Genomic DNA, 23596 nt, shown 5'->3' on the forward strand with positions numbered 1-23596 from the left:
ATTGAGCTTTTTAACAAGGGGCCCAGAGCAGCCGCCCCAACTGCCCTCCCCTTGCTACGGCCCTGCACTTCATATAGACACATACCATCCAAATACAAAGCATCTGGATTTTGAGCATATCTAATAGATAGTGAGATTAGTGAGGAAAAAGCAAAGAAATGGATGCTGCTAATAAGAACCAAAGTATAACAGTAGGAAAATCAATATTAGTACCAAGTGTTCAAGAGCTAGCCAAAGGATCACTAGCAAAAGTTCCAGAAAGATATGTTCAGATTAATCAAAACCCTTCGATTATACAAGCTGATAATGATCTTCAAGTTCCAATTATCAACTTTGAAAAGTTGATCAATAAAGATGGCTTTGAGTTGGAGAAGTTCCATTCAGCATGCCAAGATTGGGGCTTTTTCCAGGTACTTTTGATTTTACTTGAATATATTCTTTCTTGATCACAACACTTTATTAGATCAGTGCATAATATGACCCATCACGGCTTGTTTTGACCCTTTTATTATGGCTCGGCTTGTGATCCTGGTCTGATCTGTTTAGTTCATATACATGCATGATATTTGACACATTTTCCTTTTGAAGTCATATTTTTCAATACCGATAGTGACTGGCTATTTGTATTTTCGTACGTACATTTCAGTGTGTCTAGATTTTATTTTTTTTATTTTTTAATATCTTTATGGTATGGAGAAGGATCCTATTGGGTCGGACCTGTAATCCGACCCGACTCGGATTAGCGGACTAGACAATTTGAAAGTGGGGGGAAAGGTAAGGGAATGCCACTCCAAATTGCCTCTAGTGGGATTTGATCCAATAAACTTTTGGTTGTGAGGTGGTTTTGCCACCTCACTTGACCAAGCTTTGCTTGGTTTTCACTGTGCCTAGATTCGGTTCAGATGTATTTTTAACAAAATAAATTTTGTTTTTACTAAATACGAAGTATAGATATAGTCAAATTTATACGACACTTTCTCCATTTTTCTTTTGATTTTAATTTTTTGACTTTTTCGCTTAGCTTTTCAATACACAATTTCTATCCTTTCTATCTCTAATTACAGAAATAATGATTAAAAAAATATCTCGCATGATTATATTTTACCCAACATATAAATCTAATAGGACAGTACAGAATGAATTATGTAAATGAATTCCGACTGTTGCAACTATAAAAGAACCCTAAGAGTGAAGAAAGTAATAATAGATTCGTTTTGTTTCTTAAATGCATTACTTGGATTTGCGTATTTGCCCTAAAAAAAATTTTCGGATTTTTTTGAAAATAACACCACATATTTTGAAAAAAATGGATTATAACACCACCTTTTCTCGAATTTATATTATAACACCACATAAAAATAAAAATAACAAAAGGTTTCACCACCTACTAACGGATTCCATCCAAGATTCGTTTGTGGGGCTCACTTTTGATACATGTCACTCATCTATTGGATTAAAAAAAAAATTATTTTTTTTTTAAAAAAAAAGAAAAATCCTAAAATGCTAAACCAGCCACCACCGCCGGTGGGTTCCCACCACCGTCACCCAAACCTAACCCCCGAAGCTCCGAGACCGTCGTTGAACCACCGTCGTCACCATACCCTGCCCCAAAACCTCCGATGCCGTCACCACACCATCGAAACCCCAACCTAAACTAGCCGAAACCCCAGCCCACACCGTCGTCGAACCACCGTCAGCCGAAACCTAACCCAACCCAGCCGAAACCTCCCAGCCGCTTCGCTTCCTCCTCGAAAAACCACCCCTGTACTTCCGCTTCACCTTCAAACCGGTCGAAAACCACTTTCGAAGCCCAAGCTGGATCGATTTTGCTGTGAGGCGACGACATGGGTGGTTTTTGGTGGTTCGTGGTAAGGGTTTGCACGGATTGATTGGTGGGATTTGTGCGCGGGGAGGGGGGCTGTGGTGGGTGGGGATGATGGGCGGTGATTTCGCCGGTGAAGGAAGGGTTGTCGGCGTCAGTAGGAGTCTCCGGCTGTGGAGTCGCGGCCGCTGGTGGTGGGCTAGTGGCTGGGTGAGGGTTATAGGGTGTTTTTCTTTTTTTTTTTTTTAAAAATTTTATCTTTATTTTTTAAACCAATGTCTTATTGCCACGTGTCTATCTTGGGTCCCACTAACGGATTTCATCCAAAATTCAGTTAGAAGGTGGTGAAATCCAATTTTTGGATTTTTTTGTGGTGTTATAATCAAAGTTTGAGATTATGTGGTGTTATAATCCATTTTTTGTAAAATTTGTGGTTGTATTTTAAAAAAAAATCCAAAGTTTTAACCACCAATTTTTAAAATTGGACATTAACCAAAATTATAAAAGTAGATATTCTGACTAATTTAGTAATATATTACATAATAACATTATAAGGGCCTGTCAGTTCAGTTCAGTTCAATTCAGCTCAATTTAGTTCAGTTCAGTTCAGTTCAGCTCAGTTCAGTTTAGTTTAGCTCAGCTCCTAATTTCCTTCTCTTATAAAATATTCATTTCACTTCAGTTCAGCTCAGCTCAGTTCAGTTCAGTTCAGTTCAGTTCAGTTCAGCTGAGTTCAGTCGATGAGAGCATCCCCTAATACCATTTTTATAATAATAGTAAATAATCTTAAATAAAATATAATATATAAATATTGAAAAAATTAAAGTGATGCATTTTACAAAACTAGAAGAAGCAATTTGAATTTTCTTGGATACGAATGATTGTAATCCGTTCATTTGAAAAATAAAAGCAGGATTATATCAATAAAGTAACTAAAGTTCAAAGATAATTAGACATTAATCTTCGGTAGTGTTCAATTATTTTAATAGCCCACCAACTTTGGCCAAACAAAAAGAAACAAAACCCACCTAACCCAACATTTAAAGATTTGCATTTTGCACCACGTACTTGGCATTTTTAATGACCTCAACGTTTCGTGCAAATGGTGCAATTTATGTGACATACGACCTTCCGTTATTCTATTTTCAATGTTCTTACTTCTTTACACATTTGTACAAGAATTGATGCAGAGAAGAACAAGTGTTAGAAGGTAAATGAGTGCATGGAAAATAATGTATTAAAATAAGTCATTGTAAAAAGATGAATAAGTCATAAGTGTAAGCAATACAAAGTAAATATGTTAGATTACATTTTGATAGTATGTTATTTTTACTTTAGGTACGTATGTTCATTACATTTTAATAATATGTTCTTTTCTGTATACTTATATGTTCATTACTTTTATATATCATATTCTTTCCTACAAAACGATTGTATGTTGCACCGTACAGGTGCATATAGGAACCAGCTATTGCAAGATAACAATTAGTGCAACAAAAATATGGAATTAATGAACGTTCATCAATCTGGAAATCACAATGACATTATTATGTGCAGCTTATAAACCATGGGATTGACACATCATTACTGGAGAAATTTAAGTTGGAAACCGATGAATTTTTCAATATGCCAGTTGAAGAAAAGAAGAAATATTGGCAAACACCAGGCGAGGTGGAAGGATTTGGGCAAGCCTTCGTTGTATCTGAAGAGCAAAAACTTGATTGGGCTGATATTTTCTTCTTGACAACGCTTCCTAAACATCAACGCAAACCCAACTTGCTTCCCATGCTACCATTGCCTTACAGGTTCCTTCTCTTTCTCCTATCTAACATTTAACTATACTTATTACTCTGTAGAATGCACTCATGCAAATGCATATGAAAAAGGAAAAAATAAACATAAAATACCTATGTTGGAAGATATGATAATTTATTTACAAATACATTTATATGTATTAGTATAGCTTTTACAAGAAAATAGAATGCAGAAAAATTGAGGATTAAGGATTTGGAGGACTATGACGAAAAGTTGAAAAATTAACTTGATTTTGAATTTCAGTTAATTCCTTTCAACAATTTTTTTCTTCTTCTAATTTTAGTCAAATTGCTGCAACAAAAAGAAAATTAAGTAAATTATTGGCCACTAAATATCTCTATATCAAGGGTTCTCCCTAATAACTGTGATTAAGGAGTGTTTTCACATTTACTGAAGTGAAATGATTAAAGCTGAACTGATTTTAATAGAGCTGAAATGAATATTTTATGAGAGAAAGAAAGTAGAAGCTGAATTAAACTGAACTGATTGGAGCTAAACTAAACTGAATTGCCTAAAGATAGTAAAAGTGTAGCTGAATGGGATTAATAATAATTTATTTAGGATCAACAATTTTAGTCATATATATCACCTTCATTCATAAAAAAAATTTTGTGCAAAATCAACATGTCTAAATGAAATTTCGACCCAAGTCTGTTTAGATATGTATCTTAGTATCCCTAATGAATCATGCATAATTCTACATTTATAAGAAATTTTGTATTGTGATCTATTCTTTCAAATCCAATTTGAAGTCTCATTGTTGGCAATTCCAAACATAGGGATACTATGGAAAATTACTCAATCCAATTGCCAAACTTGGATATGAAACTTCTAGATTGCATGTCAAAAGCTCTAAAGATTGACACTGAAAGAATGACAGAGATGTTTGGAGATCATAAGGGAGCGCATCAATCCTTGAGGATGAACTATTATCCACCATGTCCGCAACCTGAAAAGGTCATCGGTTTAACTCCTCATTCCGATGCCGTCGCTCTCACTATCCTTCTCCAATTCAATGAAGTTGAAGGTCTTCAAATACAGAAGGATGGCAAATGGGTTCCAATTAATCCCCTCCCTAATGCCTTTGTTGTTAACATTGGGGATATCTTGGAGGTAAGCAATTAGTTATCATTTAAGATTTGAACATGCAATTTTCAAATTATATTATGACAAAATTATACTCCCTCCATTTTTTAATACTTGCTCTATTTCTCCATTGCGGAGTTTTAGGAGAAATTGAAGAAAGTAATAAAATAAAGAGGTATTGGGGTAGGTGAAAGAATAAAAAATTGTAAAAAGCAAAAGTAGTGGAGAGAATTAGAGGAGAGAAAATATGATATTAATAAAATATAATTTATGTACATTTTACTAGATGAGAGAAATGAATTAAATATGTAAAAACTTTCCAAATAAGGAAATAAGGCAAGTATTTAAAAACGGTCAAAAAAAGAAAAGTGGAACAAATATTTAAAAACGGAGGGAGTACAAGTATTAATAATGTTTATGAAGTTTTTTTTTTATTATTATTTAAACACTTGTTATTTTGAAAAATAAGCAAATATTTCATTATTAATTAATTAATCCATTGCCATCTAATGTGTTTGTCTTGGTTTTGTACCCCGCCCGATAAGCCTAACTTTCTAAGCTATATTATCCATACTCTTATGTTCTTCAAATTAGGAAGTATTACTCATGTATTGCTTTCATGGATAACATTACTAATTTTAAACATAAATTTCTCACTATATATATATATATATATATATATATATATATATATATATATATATATATATATATTCTTAATAATACGGAGTATTACAGTAACATTTATACTCATAATTAAATTACATATTAATGATCAATGTGTCAAATATAGAGTATCAACGACATGAAGACAAATTAGATAGAGTATCAATGACATGTTTAATTAGTAGGTAGTTTATACATCTTGCTTTGATTTATTATCACATATTTGATTTAATTAATTAATTAGTGATGTATAATATATATTATACTACCTCAGTTAAATGTTATGTGCAACTTTGGGCTATTATTTGTGAGATATAAAATATTCCAAAGTTGCACACTTGCCCATAACATTTAACGGAGGTAGTATAACTTCGTATACTCTAAAAAATTAAACAATTATTTTCAAAGAAGTGTGTATGTCTTGTCGTCTCCATGAATTTTTATTACCATTCAATATCAGAAATTTAATGTTTTTCTGACATTTTTACCTGCATGAAGATTATGAGCAATGGAATATATAAAAGCATATTGCACCGGTCAGTAGTGAATGAAACAAGGGAAATAATATCAGTTGCTGCGTTTCACAGCCCTGCTTTTGATAAGGATATAGGCCCAATTCCCAGCTTAATTACGCCAAATACTCCAGCACGATTTAAACGGGTTAGCTACACTAATTACTTGAAGGGATTATTTACTCGAGCTCTAGACGGGAAATCTTACCTTGATGTCATGAGGATCAATGAACAAGACGCTTAATACAATAATACTACGTATTTCAAAACAAGTTCGTTCCAGTTTATTAGGAAAATTTGCGAGGAAGGTCCTTTTAACTGGTCGACCTTGTGAGAAAGGCCCTTTTATAAAAAAGGTGGCACAAAAGGTCCTTATATCATGTTTGGGTTGTGAGGAGGGTCCTTTGACCATTTTGCGGTGTTGACTTTTTTATTTTCCGGCCAAAAAAAGCCACGTGTAAAGCACGTGACTTATTAAGTTCAATTCCCTTTTTTCCCTATTTTCTCTCATTGTGGGGAGGATTAGCCTTGAATTACTTTGAATAGCCTTCAATTTTAATTTACGGGATTACAATTGAAGTTTTGGTGTTAATTGTTTTCACAAATTAGGGTTTAATAAGGGGAAAAAAGGGGAAAACGAGGGAAAAGAGGAGGGAGAAAAAAGAGAACTTAGATGTGACTTTTTTTGGCCGGAAAATAAAAAAGTCAACGCCGAAAAATGGTCAAAGGACCCTTCTCACAACCCAAACATGATATAAGGACCTTTTGTCCCACCTTTTTTTTATAAAAAGACCTTTCTCACAAGGTCGACCACTTAAAAGGACCTTCCTCACAAATTTTCCAATTTATTATGTGTAACGATATATGCGCAAATAAGCATTTGATGGATGTATGTGAAAAATCACATGTGAATTAGTGTAATAAAGGTTTTGTAATATATATATATATATATATATATATATATATATATATATATATATATATATATATAGGGTTGATTATGTGCGGGGATACTATTGATTATGATTCGGATTCGAGTTACGGAATCAGCACAAGAATTTACTTTCTCTCAAAATTGTGAAGCGAAGACGGATCCACTCAAAAAGTTGTATGAGACAACGAATCGAGAATATGTATTTGGATTCTTAGCCCTTCCATGATTAATTCTTGTTTGATTTTGTTAAATTCGTTTTCATTATCGTTCAATGTCAATTGTAGATGCTGTATGGCTTATATTAATGAAATCTAGTGTCCTTTAGGACTTCTTTCAAAAAAAATATGTTCGCTGGGATACGCATCGCATTGTTGGGGGCGGGATTATGTAACCCAAGTCCCAATAAGTCCCATATGGAAGAAGTAAGGAAGTGATGATTACTTGCTGTCTTGTTGACATAAGAGGCTATGGAAGTTAAAATGCTTTGTTCATGATGGCTCCTATGAAAAGCCCGAGTCCGGATATCAAGCTCCTAGGTTCTTCCATAAATATTGGGATGTGGTAGGGAGTTCGATTGTTAACCTTATGACTAATTGTTTTAGGGAAGGAAAGATTTCGGCTTATGTGAATGAGACTTATATTTGTCTTATCCTTGAAATTGATCAACCGGAAACTATGAATGGTTTTAGGCCTATTGGTTTATGTAATTCAATTTACAAAATCATTACTAAAATCGTTGCTAATAGAATAAAACCTCTCCTTGGAAATTTGATTTATCCGGTCCAATTTAGTTTCATAGAAGGACGATATATCGATGAGAATATTTTAGTTATTGAGGAAATTACTCACTTTTTTAAGAAAGCATGCAAAAAACACCTTATGTCTTTCAAAATCGATATTTCTAAAGCTTATGACAGGTTAGAGTGGGGATTTATAAGAGAAACTTTATTAGGATTAAATTTTCCTAGCTCTCTTGTCGGTCTTATTTTAAGTTGTATCACTACTCCGTCCATTTTTATTTTATGGAGTGGTGAAATCACGGATAGCTTTATTCCTTCTAGAGGTATTAGACAAGGAGATCCCCTTTCCTCGTATATTTTTGTTCTTTGTCTTGAAAGATTATCCTTGATGATAGAACAAAGGGTGGGAGAGGGTCATTAGGAGCCTATAAAAATTGATCATGATGTTAGTGTGTCCCATCTCTTCTATGTCGCTGATGTGTTTCTTTTTGCTAAGGCCTTGGTTAGTAATGTTAGAACTATTAAAGAAGTGCTTCTTGAGTTTGGAACTAAGTCGGGTTTGTTCATTAGTCCTACTAAGTCTAAAGTTATCTTCCCTACTAAAATGTGCTTGTCCCTCAAGAGAACTATCCTTAGTGTTTCTAATATTAAGGGTGCTCCTTTGTTTGGAAAGTATTTAGGGGTGAATATTAGTCCCAATAGACTTAGGATTTCGGATTATATTGATCTCCTTAATAAAACTAAAAATAGAATTAAAGGTTGGCAAGCTAAACTCCTTAACATGGCCGGGAGATGTACCCTAATTAAATTTGTCCTTAACTCGTATCCCATTTATGTTATGCAAACTTCTTTGCTTCCTAATGCCATTATTGATGATTTGGAGGGAAGTTATAGATTTTTCGTTTTGAATAAGGTGGACATAGGACTAGTTGGGAAAAGGTTTACCTTCCCATAGGACTAGGGGGTCTTGGTATGCGCAACCTTAAAATTCTTAGGGCTAGATACTTTAACAGATCAACTTTCCTTAATAGCATTCCTAGGACTAATGACTCTCCTCTTTGGAAGGATATTCTTAAAGGAAAAGATTTACTTATGAAGGGAATTTCCTATAGGATTGGGAATGGGAGGGATAATTGTTTATGGTTTCGTCATTGGGTGGGTTAATCTACTTGATCATAGATAAGCCCATCCCTAATTCTATGGCTCATTGGGGGTTAATCATATCATTAAATTAATTATGGAAGGTGGAACACTAATAAAATAAAACATATCATCCTGGATTATCTTTGCAAGCTTATTGAAAACATCCCCCTCCCCACTATTGCTTCAGTTAAGGATACCCTTTGTTGGGGGCATTGAGACTAATGGTCAATTCACTATTCAAAGTGCTTATAAGTTAGCCGCTAATTTTTTCACGCACCCCTCCTTTCCGTGTATTAGTTGGAAGAAACTATGGCATATCCCTATCCCTTTTAAGTACAAAATGCTAATATGGAACATTGGTCATCAAATTCTGCTTATGGATACTGTTTTGGCCGAAAGAATTGATAATTTTGATCCGGTTTGTGTAAGGGAGATGATCCCATCGTAAGGGGATCCTTCCTTAGATGCCCATGGCCACTAAAAAGCTAGGACTTTACACTTGTTAAGGTGTAGTAGGATTTGAATTCCTGACTGTTTGGGGGACCTTGAATTAGAATTGATTCTATCATCACGCTTTTTTTATAAGAAACAAGTAGGAGTTGCCAATGAGTTTTAGAAAAACTCATAAACCTCGTTCATGCCTTTCTTCCATGTGGAGTTCATGAATAATTAGCACGAATCGTAAGTTTACCCATGCCCAAATCGGTCTACATAAACTAGAAATGAGTTCAGGAGCGAGGGTACTAAAATAACGTTCCCTTTAGGGGGGAATCACTATTCTAGCCCTAGTACGACCTCTACTAGCTCTTCATTTTCTTACAATTTCATCACCAAACAATATATGCAACGTGATACCTAAAACTAAGTTAGTTGATTTTATTTACACACATTAATTCACGTAAGAATTACATTGCAAAGTCGTTATTCTTTATTTAATCAAATTCGTGAATATGACAAGAAATAAACAATATTCGCCTTGGATAAGGTGATCAACCAACAATTAATTCAATTCTAATCTTATTTAACGCAAGATACTATCTGGAATTGATTAATTAAACCTTTTAAAGTGATCAATCAACACAAATTAATTAATTTAAGTTCTTTTAAACAGGAAAATAAGAGTGATTTATCTAAGTGCTCGGGAATTTATCACTTCTCTTTGCTAGATCTCCGTTTAGAACACTTATGGACTCCTTCTTGTTCGGGAACCTCCACCGTAGTAACAAAATATCAAAGGGGTGAGTGTTTAGGACAAGAGAGGTTAGGTAGCACAAGTTCACAAGTTTTTCGCCATAGTTTAGGGTTAATTTCTGTCTGTTTAAGCCTCGGATTAAGCCTCTATTTATAGGGAATGGGTAGGTTTAGGTTTTTGAACATTCTGCCGCAGCAGGTGTCGCGAGCAACTGGGTGAGTCGCGCGCGGAAACCCAGCGCAAGTGATGGAGCTGCGCTGCTAAAGGCAGCGCAACTAATTGTCTTGCACGCGGCTTTATGGTAAGATTCGATTTTCTAATTGTAAAAATTATGAATCTTTCACGAGCGCAACTCTGGCAGTTGCGCTGAGTGTCACGCGCAACTGAATAAGTTGCGCGCGCCAGCCCAGTGCGACCCCTTGAGATGCGTGCGTTATTTTATGCAGCAACGCTTATTTTAACCTAGGCGCTCCGAAATCCGTCATTATTGGGTTTTAAGTACGGGCATAAGCCTAATTATGATCGGATTTAGTTAATTGGACTTTGTTTGGCTCTGTTAGCTTCTTAGTTTGGGCTAGTCTTTTGTGTTTTGTGGTTTAACCAGTTATCCATAAGCATTTTTCACTTCGATTCAACACAAAGATGGTTTTATTTATCGTCATTGCACTTCTTGTCAGGACAGTAGGCCAAAAGTAGGTGTCTACAGTTTGCACTAGATGTGGTCTTGATAAGGAGAGTCATTTGCACTTATTTAGAGATTGTATTAATTCTAGAAATTTATGGTCTAGGATCTTCACTTTAAATAAGATGGACAAAGAGTTTAATTACCAATTTTTTTACAACATTAATTGGGAAGGATGGGTTAATTATAATCTTAGCATGAGAACTATGTTGGGAACGGAGCAACAAATAAACACAATATCGGAAGAATAATAAAATACGAAACGACAAAAACAACACACAATATTTTGCGTGAAAAAACCCCTCCTCAATAAGGGGAAAAACCACGGTCCGGATCTCCACGGACGAAAATAACTTTACAAGCAATAATATCGGGAGTACAATGACCACTACTACAATTACAATATTATATATAATGTATTTTAGAATAGTCTACACTAAGTACCCTTTAACATTGGTACTTATACTAATCCTAAAATGCCCCTCACACTAATATTGTATTTGTCTCTCGTTTGTTCCTCCCTCACTACTAGAGCTATGCTCTACTTCATTTTGCTAGTATGCTTATACTTCTCTTGCTTACCCAAACTCACGGCACTTGCCTAAATTATATAGCAAAATCAATCAAGCTTGCTCTTCAAAGGCTTAACCTTCCACCAACTTGCCAAATAAATGCAAGTATACAAAGTCAAGGTTTTGCCTTAAAGCCTTCTGCCACAACTTGGACTTTCAAGTCCCCTAATTTACTACTACTACTACTCCACCGTCCAACTACAACTATATGCATGCATTTCTTTTTTTTATTTTCTTTCTTACACCATTATTATTATTACTACTAATAATAATAATACTACCTAACTAATTGTGATTTGGGGAGATTAACCCAACAATTTCCTCCCTCGATCCAAATCACCAAACACTTCTACTGCATCACAAAGACGGACCTTCTTCTCGAAATTTGTCACAGTCTTGTTTTTGTGGTCTTGAACTACTCGGCCCTCCAAATAACAAATATTGTTATTGGCCTTCTTACCTTGCAACACCAAGCGGTTGCCTTAGTGTAGACACCCATTTGTGTCTCCCCAAAACCAAACCCAGTGATGAGTACCTTTCGCGTCGAATCATAATCGAATGAAGTGAAAGTGTGGAAAGTCTAGCGTTGGGGATAGTTTTAATTTCTTTTCTTTTCTCTCTATTTTTGAAAACTTATTTTAAGAAAAAAGCCAATCTAGTGTGGTTGGTCAATGATATGGGCCCAATAGTAGTGTAGTTGGATGGGGCTTGCAAAGACCTTTTCAACGATATATTATAAGCTCAATTCCGATGAATATTGAGGAAGTTATGGCCAATTTACCAAACTGGGCCCGGTTTGAGCCTAATATGCGGCCCAATGATCTAGAGGAGGGCCTATTATTAATTATCATTCCTAAAGCTATTAGGATTGATTATAGTCTTCTAGAATACTCTAGAAAGTTCTTTTAAATTCTTATGGAGTTAAGATTGATAATTATGTGTTAAAGAGTTTGAAATTGAATAAAACTACTCCTTTTAAAAATCCTTGTTTTGTACGAAGTGGAATATAGTCAGATTTTATTTTCGTGCCTCATAACATTTATCTAATTTTTATATGGTTGGATAGATCTTTAAATTATCTTTCCAATGATATATTATAATATTAAATCCGAGTTATAACGAAAAAGATATGAATGAGACATGAAACTTTATCCAAAACTGACACCCTTCCACTATTTTGTCCATATCGTTTTATATACAAAATATTTTAATCTGATTCTGATTGGGATGGAAAGCAGACTTTAAGAGCTTTCCAAAGACATATTATATGCCTGATTTGAACTTGAGGATCAAAAGATATGATAAAAACAAAAACGCATTAAAAACGGGCTTGGCGCCTGACTCCAGGCATTGGCGCCTGGAACCAGGCCTGGCGCCAGCCATTGGCGCTTGGTGCTAGCCATTGGCGCCTGGCACCAATGGCCAATTCCTTGCACCAAACTCGTTTTGCGCGCCAGACTCTGTTTTGTTAATTTTATCTTTTTGGCTGATTTTCTCTATAAATAACGTATTAAAACTCCGTTTTCGAGAACCAGATTTCATCAATTCTTATTTCAATTCACCAACTCTCGTCAAGATTTTATTGATTATTCTCTCTCTCTCTTTTTCTAAACTAGCCTTTTCTCAAATAAAAAATTCCGCATTCGCAAGATCTAGAAACACCTAGCCATATTCGAAGTTGCCTTCCCCTAGACGTGAAAGGTTTAATTTCTGAGAGTTTGGTCTCAAATCTCTCTTTCAATTATTTAATTTAATTGTTTTGATTATTATTTTCCTTGAAGTTACTAACATGTGTATTTTGTTATTAGAAAGAGGTACGAGGCGTCAAAGTAAGTGCATTAATGGTTTTAATTGATATTATGATGTAGAAATCATGTTTATATTGTTATTATGATATTCCTAGTATCATGTTTAGGGAAAAGGTTATAATATCAAATATATTAAATATGATTGCTATGATGCTTTTTATTCTCTTTCTAATATTTATGATTGTTAGTATCATGTTAGGGTTAAATACTTGATTTTTATTGCTTAGTGACATGGTAGGATTTGTTATTAATCTTATTAGTATCATGCCGAGGATCTTGCTATCTTTATTATGCTTTAATATTAACATGAACATGATTATGATTATTTATTATGTCACTTGATTTATTCTTTATTGCTTGATCACACCTTTAATGCATGTTTAAAGGGAATTGGTACTTGTAATCACGCTTAATAAGATAATTAATAATCTTGTTAGGGTTAATATGATTATATTTCAAGTGATCGCTAATAATAGATTTATTTGTGCATTAATATTCAACCAACATAGATTAAACATGTTTAGGGTTAATCCTATTGATTGCATGTTAATTAAAAAGCGCACATGAATACGATCAGAATAAAGTAGAGGCCTATTATTAGGGCAGGTTTAATCTCTTTTAGGTTGGATTTGTACCTTCATCCCCGAACCCTTATTTGGTTCATGACCTTATGGAGTTGACGATCTCTTGGATCGTTAAGGGGTGTAACCTTCATCCTATGAACGGTTTACAAGTTCCTTAAAAACTTGTTGGCGACTCTTTTGCTCTATCTTCTTCCCTTTTGGACGCCACCGTACTTTAGTGTATGATCACAGTGGGGTACAAGCTAGTGGGATTAAAGCTTGAAATTATTCCCTACAGTTTTTGGCGACTCCATTGGGGAGGATTTCTATTTTAATTCCTGAATTTGTTTCGGCAATGATTTAGAATGAGTGGATGAGACTCAAAAAGTTCTAAGTATTTCAAGTGCGTAATTTTGATTAACATTATTGTCATATGCATAAAAAAGATCTCATTGGAAAGACCATCCGTAATGAGTTAAAAACATAGGATTTTACACGTAGGAAATTTGAGAAATATCTTTCACAACTAGGACTGAAATAACACCACGCGAAACTAGAAAATTTTATCGAGCACAGAAAGCTGCTGAGGCATGTGGGAAGTAGCGTCAGGGGCCAGAGCTTGGCGCCAGTATTTTAGATGTAGCGCCAGACGCCAGTATTGGCGCCAGGCGCTACTGTTAAAAGCTGGCGCCAGTCTCTGATTGCTGGCGCCAATTTCCCCCAATACTGAGCCAGAAATATGCGTTCTAATTTCGACCAGTTATTCGTATTGTTTGCTCGATCCTACTTCCTGATTGAATTTTTTCTCACTTTTCTAAAACACATATGTGTTCTACATATGGACATAACCCTCTGGGAATTCATGCTCCATCTACCCGATTGAACGCTTCGTGCAACAAAGGGTACATCTGAGATGTTGAGTTCACCAAATCATGGAAGCGAGTTTTTTTTTTCTAAAGCTCGCGGTGTCCCATCCACTCGCGCCAACCCTTCACGGTAAGGCTTCCGCGCGATGCATCCGGACAATTAAACATAGACCCTCTATTGACTAATCACATATCCCGAACTTTAGAGAATTAGAGCCATGTTTAGGTTGCAAACTCATTGCATCATATTGTGCCTACTTGACTAATTGTGCATACTCTATGTGATTTTTCCTAACCGTTTGTTTGACTTGTGTTAAGACTAAATAAACTGATTAATGACTAAAGGAATTTGTTTAATTAATTAATTAATTAATTAATTTGAGCTAATAAATAAACATAATATCGAGTCATAGTTCCTTTAAGTCAACCCGGATTTTTTATTCCCGTATACTGCACAAACGTCAACTTGTTTTGGTCATAGCCGGAGTTCTAGAAAGAACTACGAGTCGTACAACCTATGGATCTGTATCCCCGAGTTTGATCTTTAATTTGGCGTTGGTTTCATCCAAATCAGAGTCACAGATAAAAAGCTATTACTAAAATACCACAGTCTGTCAAGTTTAATGCATACACGTGAAGTCTTAACTTAGTCTTTGCTTGAGTCTAGTCACATAGTCTAGCCACGTGGTCACGACACGACTACACTCACTAGTCTTAGCACACTTTGAGCACATGTCACCATGACCATATCTTAGGTTCATGCATGAGTCGGTCTTTTCCGTCATTTGAGTTGGGGGGTACATTCTATTCCTAATTCTTCATATCCCTCCATCTAAATCTTTTTTCACATTCTATTCCAATCTTTCTTCACTTCCTTCATCCATTGCATGTTGAATGAAGCTTGAGTCAAATAATTAACAATAAATATCCCAAAATTCATTTTCCACAGTACTTGGTCGAGGAGAGAAGGGCGATTAACCAAGGACAACCTCTTTATTCAAGTATCGCTTTTGGATAAACCGATTCGTCAAAAGAGGAAGGCTAAGAAGATAATGTCAACTCAAGAAGAAGTCAATGATCTTAAGAACCAACTGGCTACTGTGACTGAGACAATGAAGCTTCTCGCACTTAAGATCGATGATCCTATGAAGCAACAACAGATGGACCTCATGCAAAAGAACCTAAGCAAGTTGTCTAGCGATTACAAGTTTCAAGAGCTTACATCACAAGGGGTCTCGGTGGACAAAGACCTTCTTCCGCAGAAGTTCAACGCCAACGACATCCCAAAATTCAGAGCAACTGATAACCCTTATTTTCATTTATGAGCATTCGAAACCATAATGAGTATTACGGGTATCGATAAGAAGGTTTTCCCCTCTCTGTTCCCACTATCTCTCGAAACCGTTTGCCAACAATGGTTCTTCTCCCTTGACAAAGAGAAAACCTCTACCTGGGAATCGATAGTAAACGCTTTCATTGATAGGTACAAGTGCAATATCCAAGTTGAAACCGACTATAGACAACTTGAGATGCTAAGACAAAAAGAGATGAAGGCTTTACTTATTTCTTTAATAAATGGAGGGAAATTTCCGCCAAGATGATTGAGGTCCCCACCGGAAAGGAGTCTGTGAGGATGTTTATCAAGAATCTCCAAGAAAAGTGTTCAAAGCACTTAAAATATCAACACAACTTGAATACTTTCAAGGCCGTCTATGACATAAATATCGAGATCGAAGACGACCTCGCAAAGCAAAAAGCTACTAACAATAGTAACCACGGTGGCTGGAAAGGAAAGAAGAACGACAATCCTTCTTCTTCCGAAAACGCCCACTCTAGTAATAATGTTAGTACCTTTGACCATAATGGTGTCTTAGCCATGGAAAATCAAGGATCTAAAAGGAAACCCAGGCGAGAGTTCACGCCCATTGGAATGACCTACGATGCTGCTTTCGATCGTCTCTATGATCGAGGATTAATCAAACCTATTGGCCCTACCGAGGATCCAACACCAGAAAATCGATCTTCGAGATGGAATCCAAACTCCTATTGCAAGTACCACCGAGGGCGCGGTCATACTACTGATGAATGCTACAGGTTTCAAAACCTCATTCAAGATCTCATAGAGGCAAATCAGATCCCATTGCCTCTAGCTAGCGAGAAGACTGGATGATGTCGGAGCAAACAACACAAGACAGAGGCGAGCTTCAACGACAAGATTTCATGACCTGTTTTTCTATTTCTTTTTTATTTTTTCCTTTCCCAATAAGTCTAGCATAGGCACCTTTTCTTTTCCTTTACATTTATTTTGTCAGTTTTTTTTCCTTTTTCCCTTTTTAATAAAATGAGCATTTATTTCCTTATATATGATCATTTCATTATATTGCATCAAATATATATATATATATATATATATATATATATATATATATATATATATATATATATATATATAAATAAAAAAAAAAAAAATCCATGTCGAATTAAGCACAAGGTATACCAATGATTTGAGGCACCTCTTGTAGCCACATCATATCTCCTTTCATATTCCAAATTTACAATCCTTTCTTCATAAACCACTTTGAGCCTCGTCTAACGATAGACCCTTCTTTTTTCAACCTACATCTACCTAACCTTGGGATGGGATGGTGTGCAACTTATGCAATTCTAAAGAAAGCTTGAGCAAATTCAAAAGAAAGCAATATCAAAAAATAAGCAATAATAAAAAACGAAAACAAGTGTACAAAAGGGAAAGTGTTCCAATGTCTTTGATATGAAAATATCTTCGATAAGAACACGTCTCGGATTGCGTCTCTTATCGAGTGCTCGGTACCGTGTCTGAGAAACATGAATGCCAAGTGAGTGATAGACCGCATGATCGAGATTGCTCACACTTATAAAAATGAAATAAATGCTAAAGCAAAAGAAAGAGCTAAAAAAGAGTAGAAAACCTCAAGCATGAAAATACAAATATTCAAAAGCAAGAATGCACACCTTGGGAGCTTATCTAGGGTCTTGAGCCTTTATCCCTTTTTTCTATAACCTCTAGCCTAACCACGTTACAACCCTTAAAAAGACCTTTTTGAGGTATACACACTTGTGCGAGGTTCGGCTAGAGCTACGTTCGGCCTGATTCCTAACGGATACATAGGCAACCTCATATCGAGGTGCGGCCGTAATAAACATGCATTCATATTCACATTCACACACTTGCACCATAATCATATCAAGGAATCTCCAATGCTCATCTCTTTTCACTTAGAGCTAGACTTAGGGGCTTGGTCCTTACATCATTAGCTTACCTAGCCTAAGAGTCACCATTATTTAGCTCTTCTAACAATATGTTTTTCCACATACTTAGCTCTTGTGGCCTAGCTTTAGTGTCACTATCACACACTGCACAGATACATGACCAAATATACTTCCCTTTAGGAACCCTTTGTCATGAAATCTTAACACAACGTTGAAGCATACCTTATCATATCAACATCACCCATAATTGTCATTGCATCACGAAGTATGAAGTGCTTAGCCTCCGTGCCTAAGATACCCAAATACTTTCATCATTGAGTCAACCATTGAGATAGCCTAGGATGGATTAATCCTTGCACCTTGAGAGATAGTATCAAATGACATTTGACTAAGCTCATTCAACATGCATCTTCAAACTTCGCTTCCTTTTTTTTTCCGGGAGAAAGTCGGTACCCTCCACAAAAATGACGAAAATTTTTTGCTTTTTGCATTTTCGAGTCGCACGATCACATTACAATGCACACACGGGTCACGAGTCACATGTGTCATGTTACTTCGAGTCGAGTCAACCTCGAGTCAGTCAAACATATCGAGTCAAGTTTATACCTTGAGTCGTGTCAAGTCGATGAATCAAGCTACATTAAGCCTTAGGTCAACCCTAAGATAATTAAAGAAATTGCCAAAGTTCTATAGTAAAAAATAAATACAGGTGTAGCAGAACAGGGAAGACCCTATCACAGCGTTCGGCGACAGAATCAATTCTTGGCGCCAGAAATATCTCAACAACAACAGAGGTCGAAGCCTCTCAGAAAGGTGATTTCGACTTCATACAACAATTTTGGGTTCCTTGGTGCGCCAGTTAGCCCCTATAAGCAATTTGACATGATTAAGTAGTCAGTTTGATTACAATCACAATAAGTGGTCGACCTGATGAAAGATCGTCTCGCTTAGCTTAAAGCGCCTAAGATATGGCTCATTACGGAAACACCGACATACTGGTTTTAGCGAAAGCAAAGTTCAGGTGAGCTTTAGAGATCGACAAACGTTGGTCTTCGGAAATTTTTCTTCAGAACATTATCGCAACAAACATTCAAGCACCGAAGCTCTATTGTTCAAAGACGCGTGAACATTTTCATCAGAAGCTCTTTTGCTCCAGAGACGCGTGGGCATATCATCAAAGCTCTTTTGTTCAGAGACGCGTGGAAATTTCATTCAAGCTCTTTTGTTCAGAGACGCGTGGACATTTCCTATTTTCAAGCTCTTTTGTTCAAAGACGCGTGGACATTTCCTATTTTCAAGCTCTTTTGTTCAGAGATGCGTGGACATTTCCTATTTTCAAGATCTTTTTCTCAGAGACGCGTGAGCATCCTATTATTAAAATCTTTGTTCAGAGACGCGTGAACATATCAAAAAGAAGCTCTTTGTTCAGAGACGAGTGAACATCGAAACAGCAAGGTGACATTCCCTAGATGGTGGAGAGTTGTCACAAACAACTGAGGATTGTTTCAAGAGAAGAAATCTTCGACGGTGTTCCCTTGGATGTGGAATATTATCAAAGCGGAGGAGGATCGTTTCAGGCGAAGCAATCTTCCAAATTGGAAGCAGTTACGGGCGTAGCGGTTTTCAAGCGGGATGGCATTCTCTAGCTTGCAGGAGGTCGTCAAAACAATCGGTTACTCTCAGAGACGTGTGCTCGACGGTGCAAGATACGCGTTTCTTAACTCTTTTATCTGTTTAAATAACGCTAGTTTGCAAGTGTCGGCGTTACAAGAGTGATTTAGGATTGCAGAACGTTCTGAATCAATCTCCGTCCCTATCGATACTTTGACTTTTGTTTTTGAAACTTGCGTTTCTCCAAACTCAGTAAAAGTGGGGGCTTCTGTAGACACCCATTTGTGTCTCCCCAAAACCAAACCCAGTGATGAGTACCTTTCGCGTCGAATCATAATCGAATGAAGTGAAAGTGTGGAAAGTCTAGCGTTGCGGATAGTTTCACTAGTAGAAAAAAAAGCATTAGGCACCCCCCATATGGCACCGGTTCAGGCTAAACCGATGCCAAAAACCGGTCCAGAAATGGGCGGGATTTTAGAACAAGAGAAAAGGCACCAGTTTGGCCTGAACCGGTGCCTAAAATTAAAATGGCACCGGTTCAATTGAACCGGACCCATTTAAAAAAAAAAAACGCGGACTCTCTTCTTCTTCTTCTCCTTCCTCTCTTTCTTCTCTTTCTCTTTCATTCCTTCTTCAATTCCGACTTACTGTTTCATTGCTGGGTTTCGAAATTACATCCTTCAATCCTTCCTCTCTCTCCCTCCACCACCAGCCGTCACCTTCACCGGCGGCCACCAGGGGTTTCGAAAACCGGCCTAGTTCAATCCTTCCTCTCTATGTTTTCCCTTTCTTTCTCTTTCGAAAATAAAACACCACCTAGCCGCGCCACCCCCCTGAGGCTCCTCCACCACCGAGCCGCGCCACCAGCCTGAGTGTCCTCCTCCATTTGTCGTGAGTGCTGCTGCGCCTCCTATATTATGAACTTAGCTGCTGCCCTAATTTTCTCCTCCACCACCTAGCTGCGCCACCCCCATGAGGCTCCTCCACCACCGAGCCGCGCCACCGGCCTGAGGGTCACCACCGAGTCTCCTCCTAGCTAGCTGCTGCCCTAATTGTTCAAGGTTTATTTTTAATTTTTTTTTTACATTATTTTCCAATTATATAATTATATATATTAATTTGTTTTGTATTTTGAACCATTGTTAGTAAATTAAAATTTAGGTTTGAATATAATTTTTCTCAATTTTAGGTTTGAATATAATTGGGAAATTGTGAAAATATTAGAGATTAGCAACCTTGTTACTCAATTAGTTGGATTTTATTATGTTTTAATGGTTAATTTAATGTGTTTTGGTGGATACTTTTGAAATAATTATAGAAAATATATTAACCTTGGTACTTAATTAAATAGGTGAAATTTGGTATTTTACTTTTAATGGTTAATTTGAAGTTGTTTTGATGTATTATTTTGAATAAGTTAGAGATTAGTTAACTTTGTTATTAAATAAGTTGAATTTTGGAATGTTTAAATGGTTAATATTAAGTTGTTTTGATGGGTATATTTGAATTAATTTGAGATTAGTAACCTTGTTTGTTACTAAAGTAGATGAATTTTGGAATGGGTGAATGGTTACTTTTAAGTTGTTTTGATGGGTAATTTTGAAAAAAATTAGAGATTAGTAACCTTGTTAGTTTAGCAATTGTTAGTTCAATGAATGATGTGTTTTAACTTATAAATAAATTAGTGAATTGACATGTTAGTTTAGCAATTGTTAGTTCAATGAATGATGTGTTTTTTTTAACAGATTTGTGAATTGAAGCAAGAGTTTAATTAGCTTGAGGACTACATATTGAGCTCAAGTGGGTAGTTGCTATATTGGTATGACTACTAAACTTTACTTAGCTATATATTTCTTTTTATTCATCCATTTAATAAAAGTTTATTCATGAAATTGCAACTTGTGTATTGTTTAATTGCAAATAAATACAACAATATATAGAATACTTGAATTGCATCATCATATGCCTAGATACCCGTTCAAAGCTTTCTCATTAGGAGAAAGTCTTGAATAGTCCCCGGTTGGGACTGTTCTTGAATGTGTACTCTCACTTAGGTGGTAAATGTATGTTTTATTTTCGATTTTAAGGAACATCTCGGCTTACCATTTCCTCATTATGTTCTCTGGGTACATATGTGGGTAATTAATTATCTACATCGTGTACTTGGAGAACTAGGGGGAAATGCTGCCGGATTTTCCTTAAAATTGGAAAGTTGACATACATTCACTAGTGAGAGTAGACATTCAAGGATGGGTTAGGTTGGAGTGATAAGGACCCTTTGGAAACATGCATTTTTTCACTATATGAATGGTATATTCACGTTTTGTACTTGAATTTGATTTACATAAATATGTAGCACTTACACATTATAATTATATGGTGCTATATATATGTTTAGAGACAATTTACTAAATGGAGAAGGATCGTGGTTGGATGTATGGTAGACGCGATACATTGGAATTTTGGAATGGGGTTACAGAGTTTTGCGAGAGGGATTTAGCTTATCAACGCACACTGGGAGGCAAAGGCCTTTATTGTCCTTGTGTTGATTGTAATTGTGTGAATGTGGTCGATAGTGTTGAAATCATTAGAGATCATGTATTATGTCGTGGGTTTAGGCAATTTTACCATGTGTGGATTTGGCACGGAGAAAGTGGAGAGTACAGTGGGGATCTTGATCGGAATGATGTGCGTATTAGAAGCAATGAGATTCATATGGACGAGGAATACGAGAATGGTGAGTATATTGTTGATAATGGTGAGGATGGAGCCGATGATGATCAGGCGGATGAGGTCGAGGATGAACAAGTGGATGAGATGTTGCAAGGTGTTGAAGGTGAAGTGTTTGAATTATTATCGGAGGCTTCCAAAAAGCCTTTGTATCCCGGGTGCAAAAAATACTCCAAACTATCGGCCGTGCTAACACTTTTCAACATTAAGTCGAAACATGGGTGGACGGACATCAGTTTTACTTCTTTGTTGACCGCATTAAGTGATATGTTGCCTGATGGGAATGAAATTCCTAAGTCTTATTATTACGCAAAGAAGCTCATGTGTCCCTTTGGTTTGGAGTATAAGAAGATACATGCATGTCCTAATGACTGTATTTTGTATCCAAATGAGTATGAAAAACTGCAGGAGTGTCCACGATGCAAGCGGTCGCGGTACAAGCGCATGAGTTCCAATCCTGGCACGGAGGGACCTCCTGCTAAGGTATTGTGGTATCTTCCCACTATTCCAAGGTTTAAGCGTCTGTTCTCAATACCAAAAGACGCTAAAAACTTGAGGTGGCATGTAGAGGGAAGAAAGAAAAACAGAATGCTGAAGCATCCAGCTGACTCTCCACAATGGAAGAACATTAATTTGAAGTTTGAGGAATTTGGTAATGAAGTCAGAAATTTAAGGCTTGGGTTGTGCACGGACGGGATGAATCCATTTGGCACTCTTAGTACCCAACACAGCACATGGCCGGTACTTTTAGTGATTTATAATTTGCCTCCTTGGCTGTGCATGAAACGTAAGTATGTAATGCTTTCATTGATAATAACTGGTCCTAAGCAACCTGGAAACGACATAGATGTTTACCTTGCGCTGCTTATTGACGACTTGAGAAAGATGTGGGACGAAGGGGTTTCCGTTTTCGATGCTCATCAGAACGAGATATTCACATTGCGTGCAGCCCTTATGTGGACCATGAATGACTTCCCTGCATATGGCAACTTGTGTGGGTACAAGGTCAAAGGGAAAAAAAGCATGCCCCATATGTATTGATGACACATAAAGCATATACCTGACTCATTCTCACAAAGATGTGTACCTACGGACTCGAAGCTTCCTTAGGCGTGATCACCCGTACCGTAGGCAGAAAAAGGCTTTCGATGGAACCGTGGAAGAGGATACTACGCCTAGACCATTGACTGGTGCTGAGATTAGTGCTCGGGTGAAAGGATATAAACGGTGTTTGGAAAATCAGAAAAAACTGTGGTCTCAGCTGCTCTGTTTAAGAAAGAATCAATCTTTTGGAAGCTGCTGTACTGGAGAGAACATGACGTTAGGCATTGTCTTGATGTGATGCATATAGAGAAGAATGTGTGTGATGATCTTTTGGGGACGCTTATGAATATCCCAGGCAAAACAAAGGACGGAAAGGGTGCACGGTTAGATTTGCAAGAGATGGGGATTCGTCAAGAATTGTGGCCTCAAGAAAAGGTCAGAAAGGGAAAGGAGCCGAGAATAGAAGATGAAAGTTTTTCGAAAAAGGGAAGGAGAAGAGCAAGGGAAAGGGAAAGGCCAAAGATGCGTCAAAGAAGAAAGTTAAGGGTAAAGGGAAGGATG

The 23596-nt window shown here is 36.6% G+C and overlaps 1 protein-coding gene across 1 annotated transcript; it reads left to right on the forward strand.

Moving 5' to 3' along the window:
- Positions 1 to 6823, forward strand: LOC110689942 (protein SRG1-like). Its single transcript, XM_021866764.1, has 4 exons — positions 1 to 410; positions 3380 to 3627; positions 4417 to 4750; positions 5888 to 6823. The coding sequence occupies exons 1-4, from the start codon at positions 159 to 161 to the stop codon at positions 6143 to 6145; spliced, it is 1092 nt and encodes a 363-aa protein (XP_021722456.1). The 5' UTR covers positions 1 to 158; the 3' UTR covers positions 6146 to 6823.
- The last annotated feature ends 16773 nt before the right edge of the window (positions 6824 to 23596 follow it).

The sequence above is a fragment of the Chenopodium quinoa genome, unplaced genomic scaffold (genome assembly GCF_001683475.1).
Source record: "Chenopodium quinoa cultivar QQ74 unplaced genomic scaffold, ASM168347v1, whole genome shotgun sequence".
NCBI classification, from domain to species: Eukaryota; Viridiplantae; Streptophyta; class Magnoliopsida; order Caryophyllales; family Amaranthaceae; genus Chenopodium; species Chenopodium quinoa.

Excerpts from the sequence above, each read along its gene's own strand:
- LOC110689942 (XM_021866764.1), top strand. The coding sequence starts at position 159 with ATGGATGCTGCTAATAAGAACCAAAGTATAACAGTAGGAAAATCAATA. Across the intron at positions 411-3,379 it reads AAGATTGGGGCTTTTTCCAG|CTTATAAACCATGGGATTGA; the intron begins GTACTTTTGATT and ends TATTATGTGCAG. Across the intron at positions 3,628-4,416 it reads ATGCTACCATTGCCTTACAG|GGATACTATGGAAAATTACT; the intron begins GTTCCTTCTCTT and ends TTCCAAACATAG.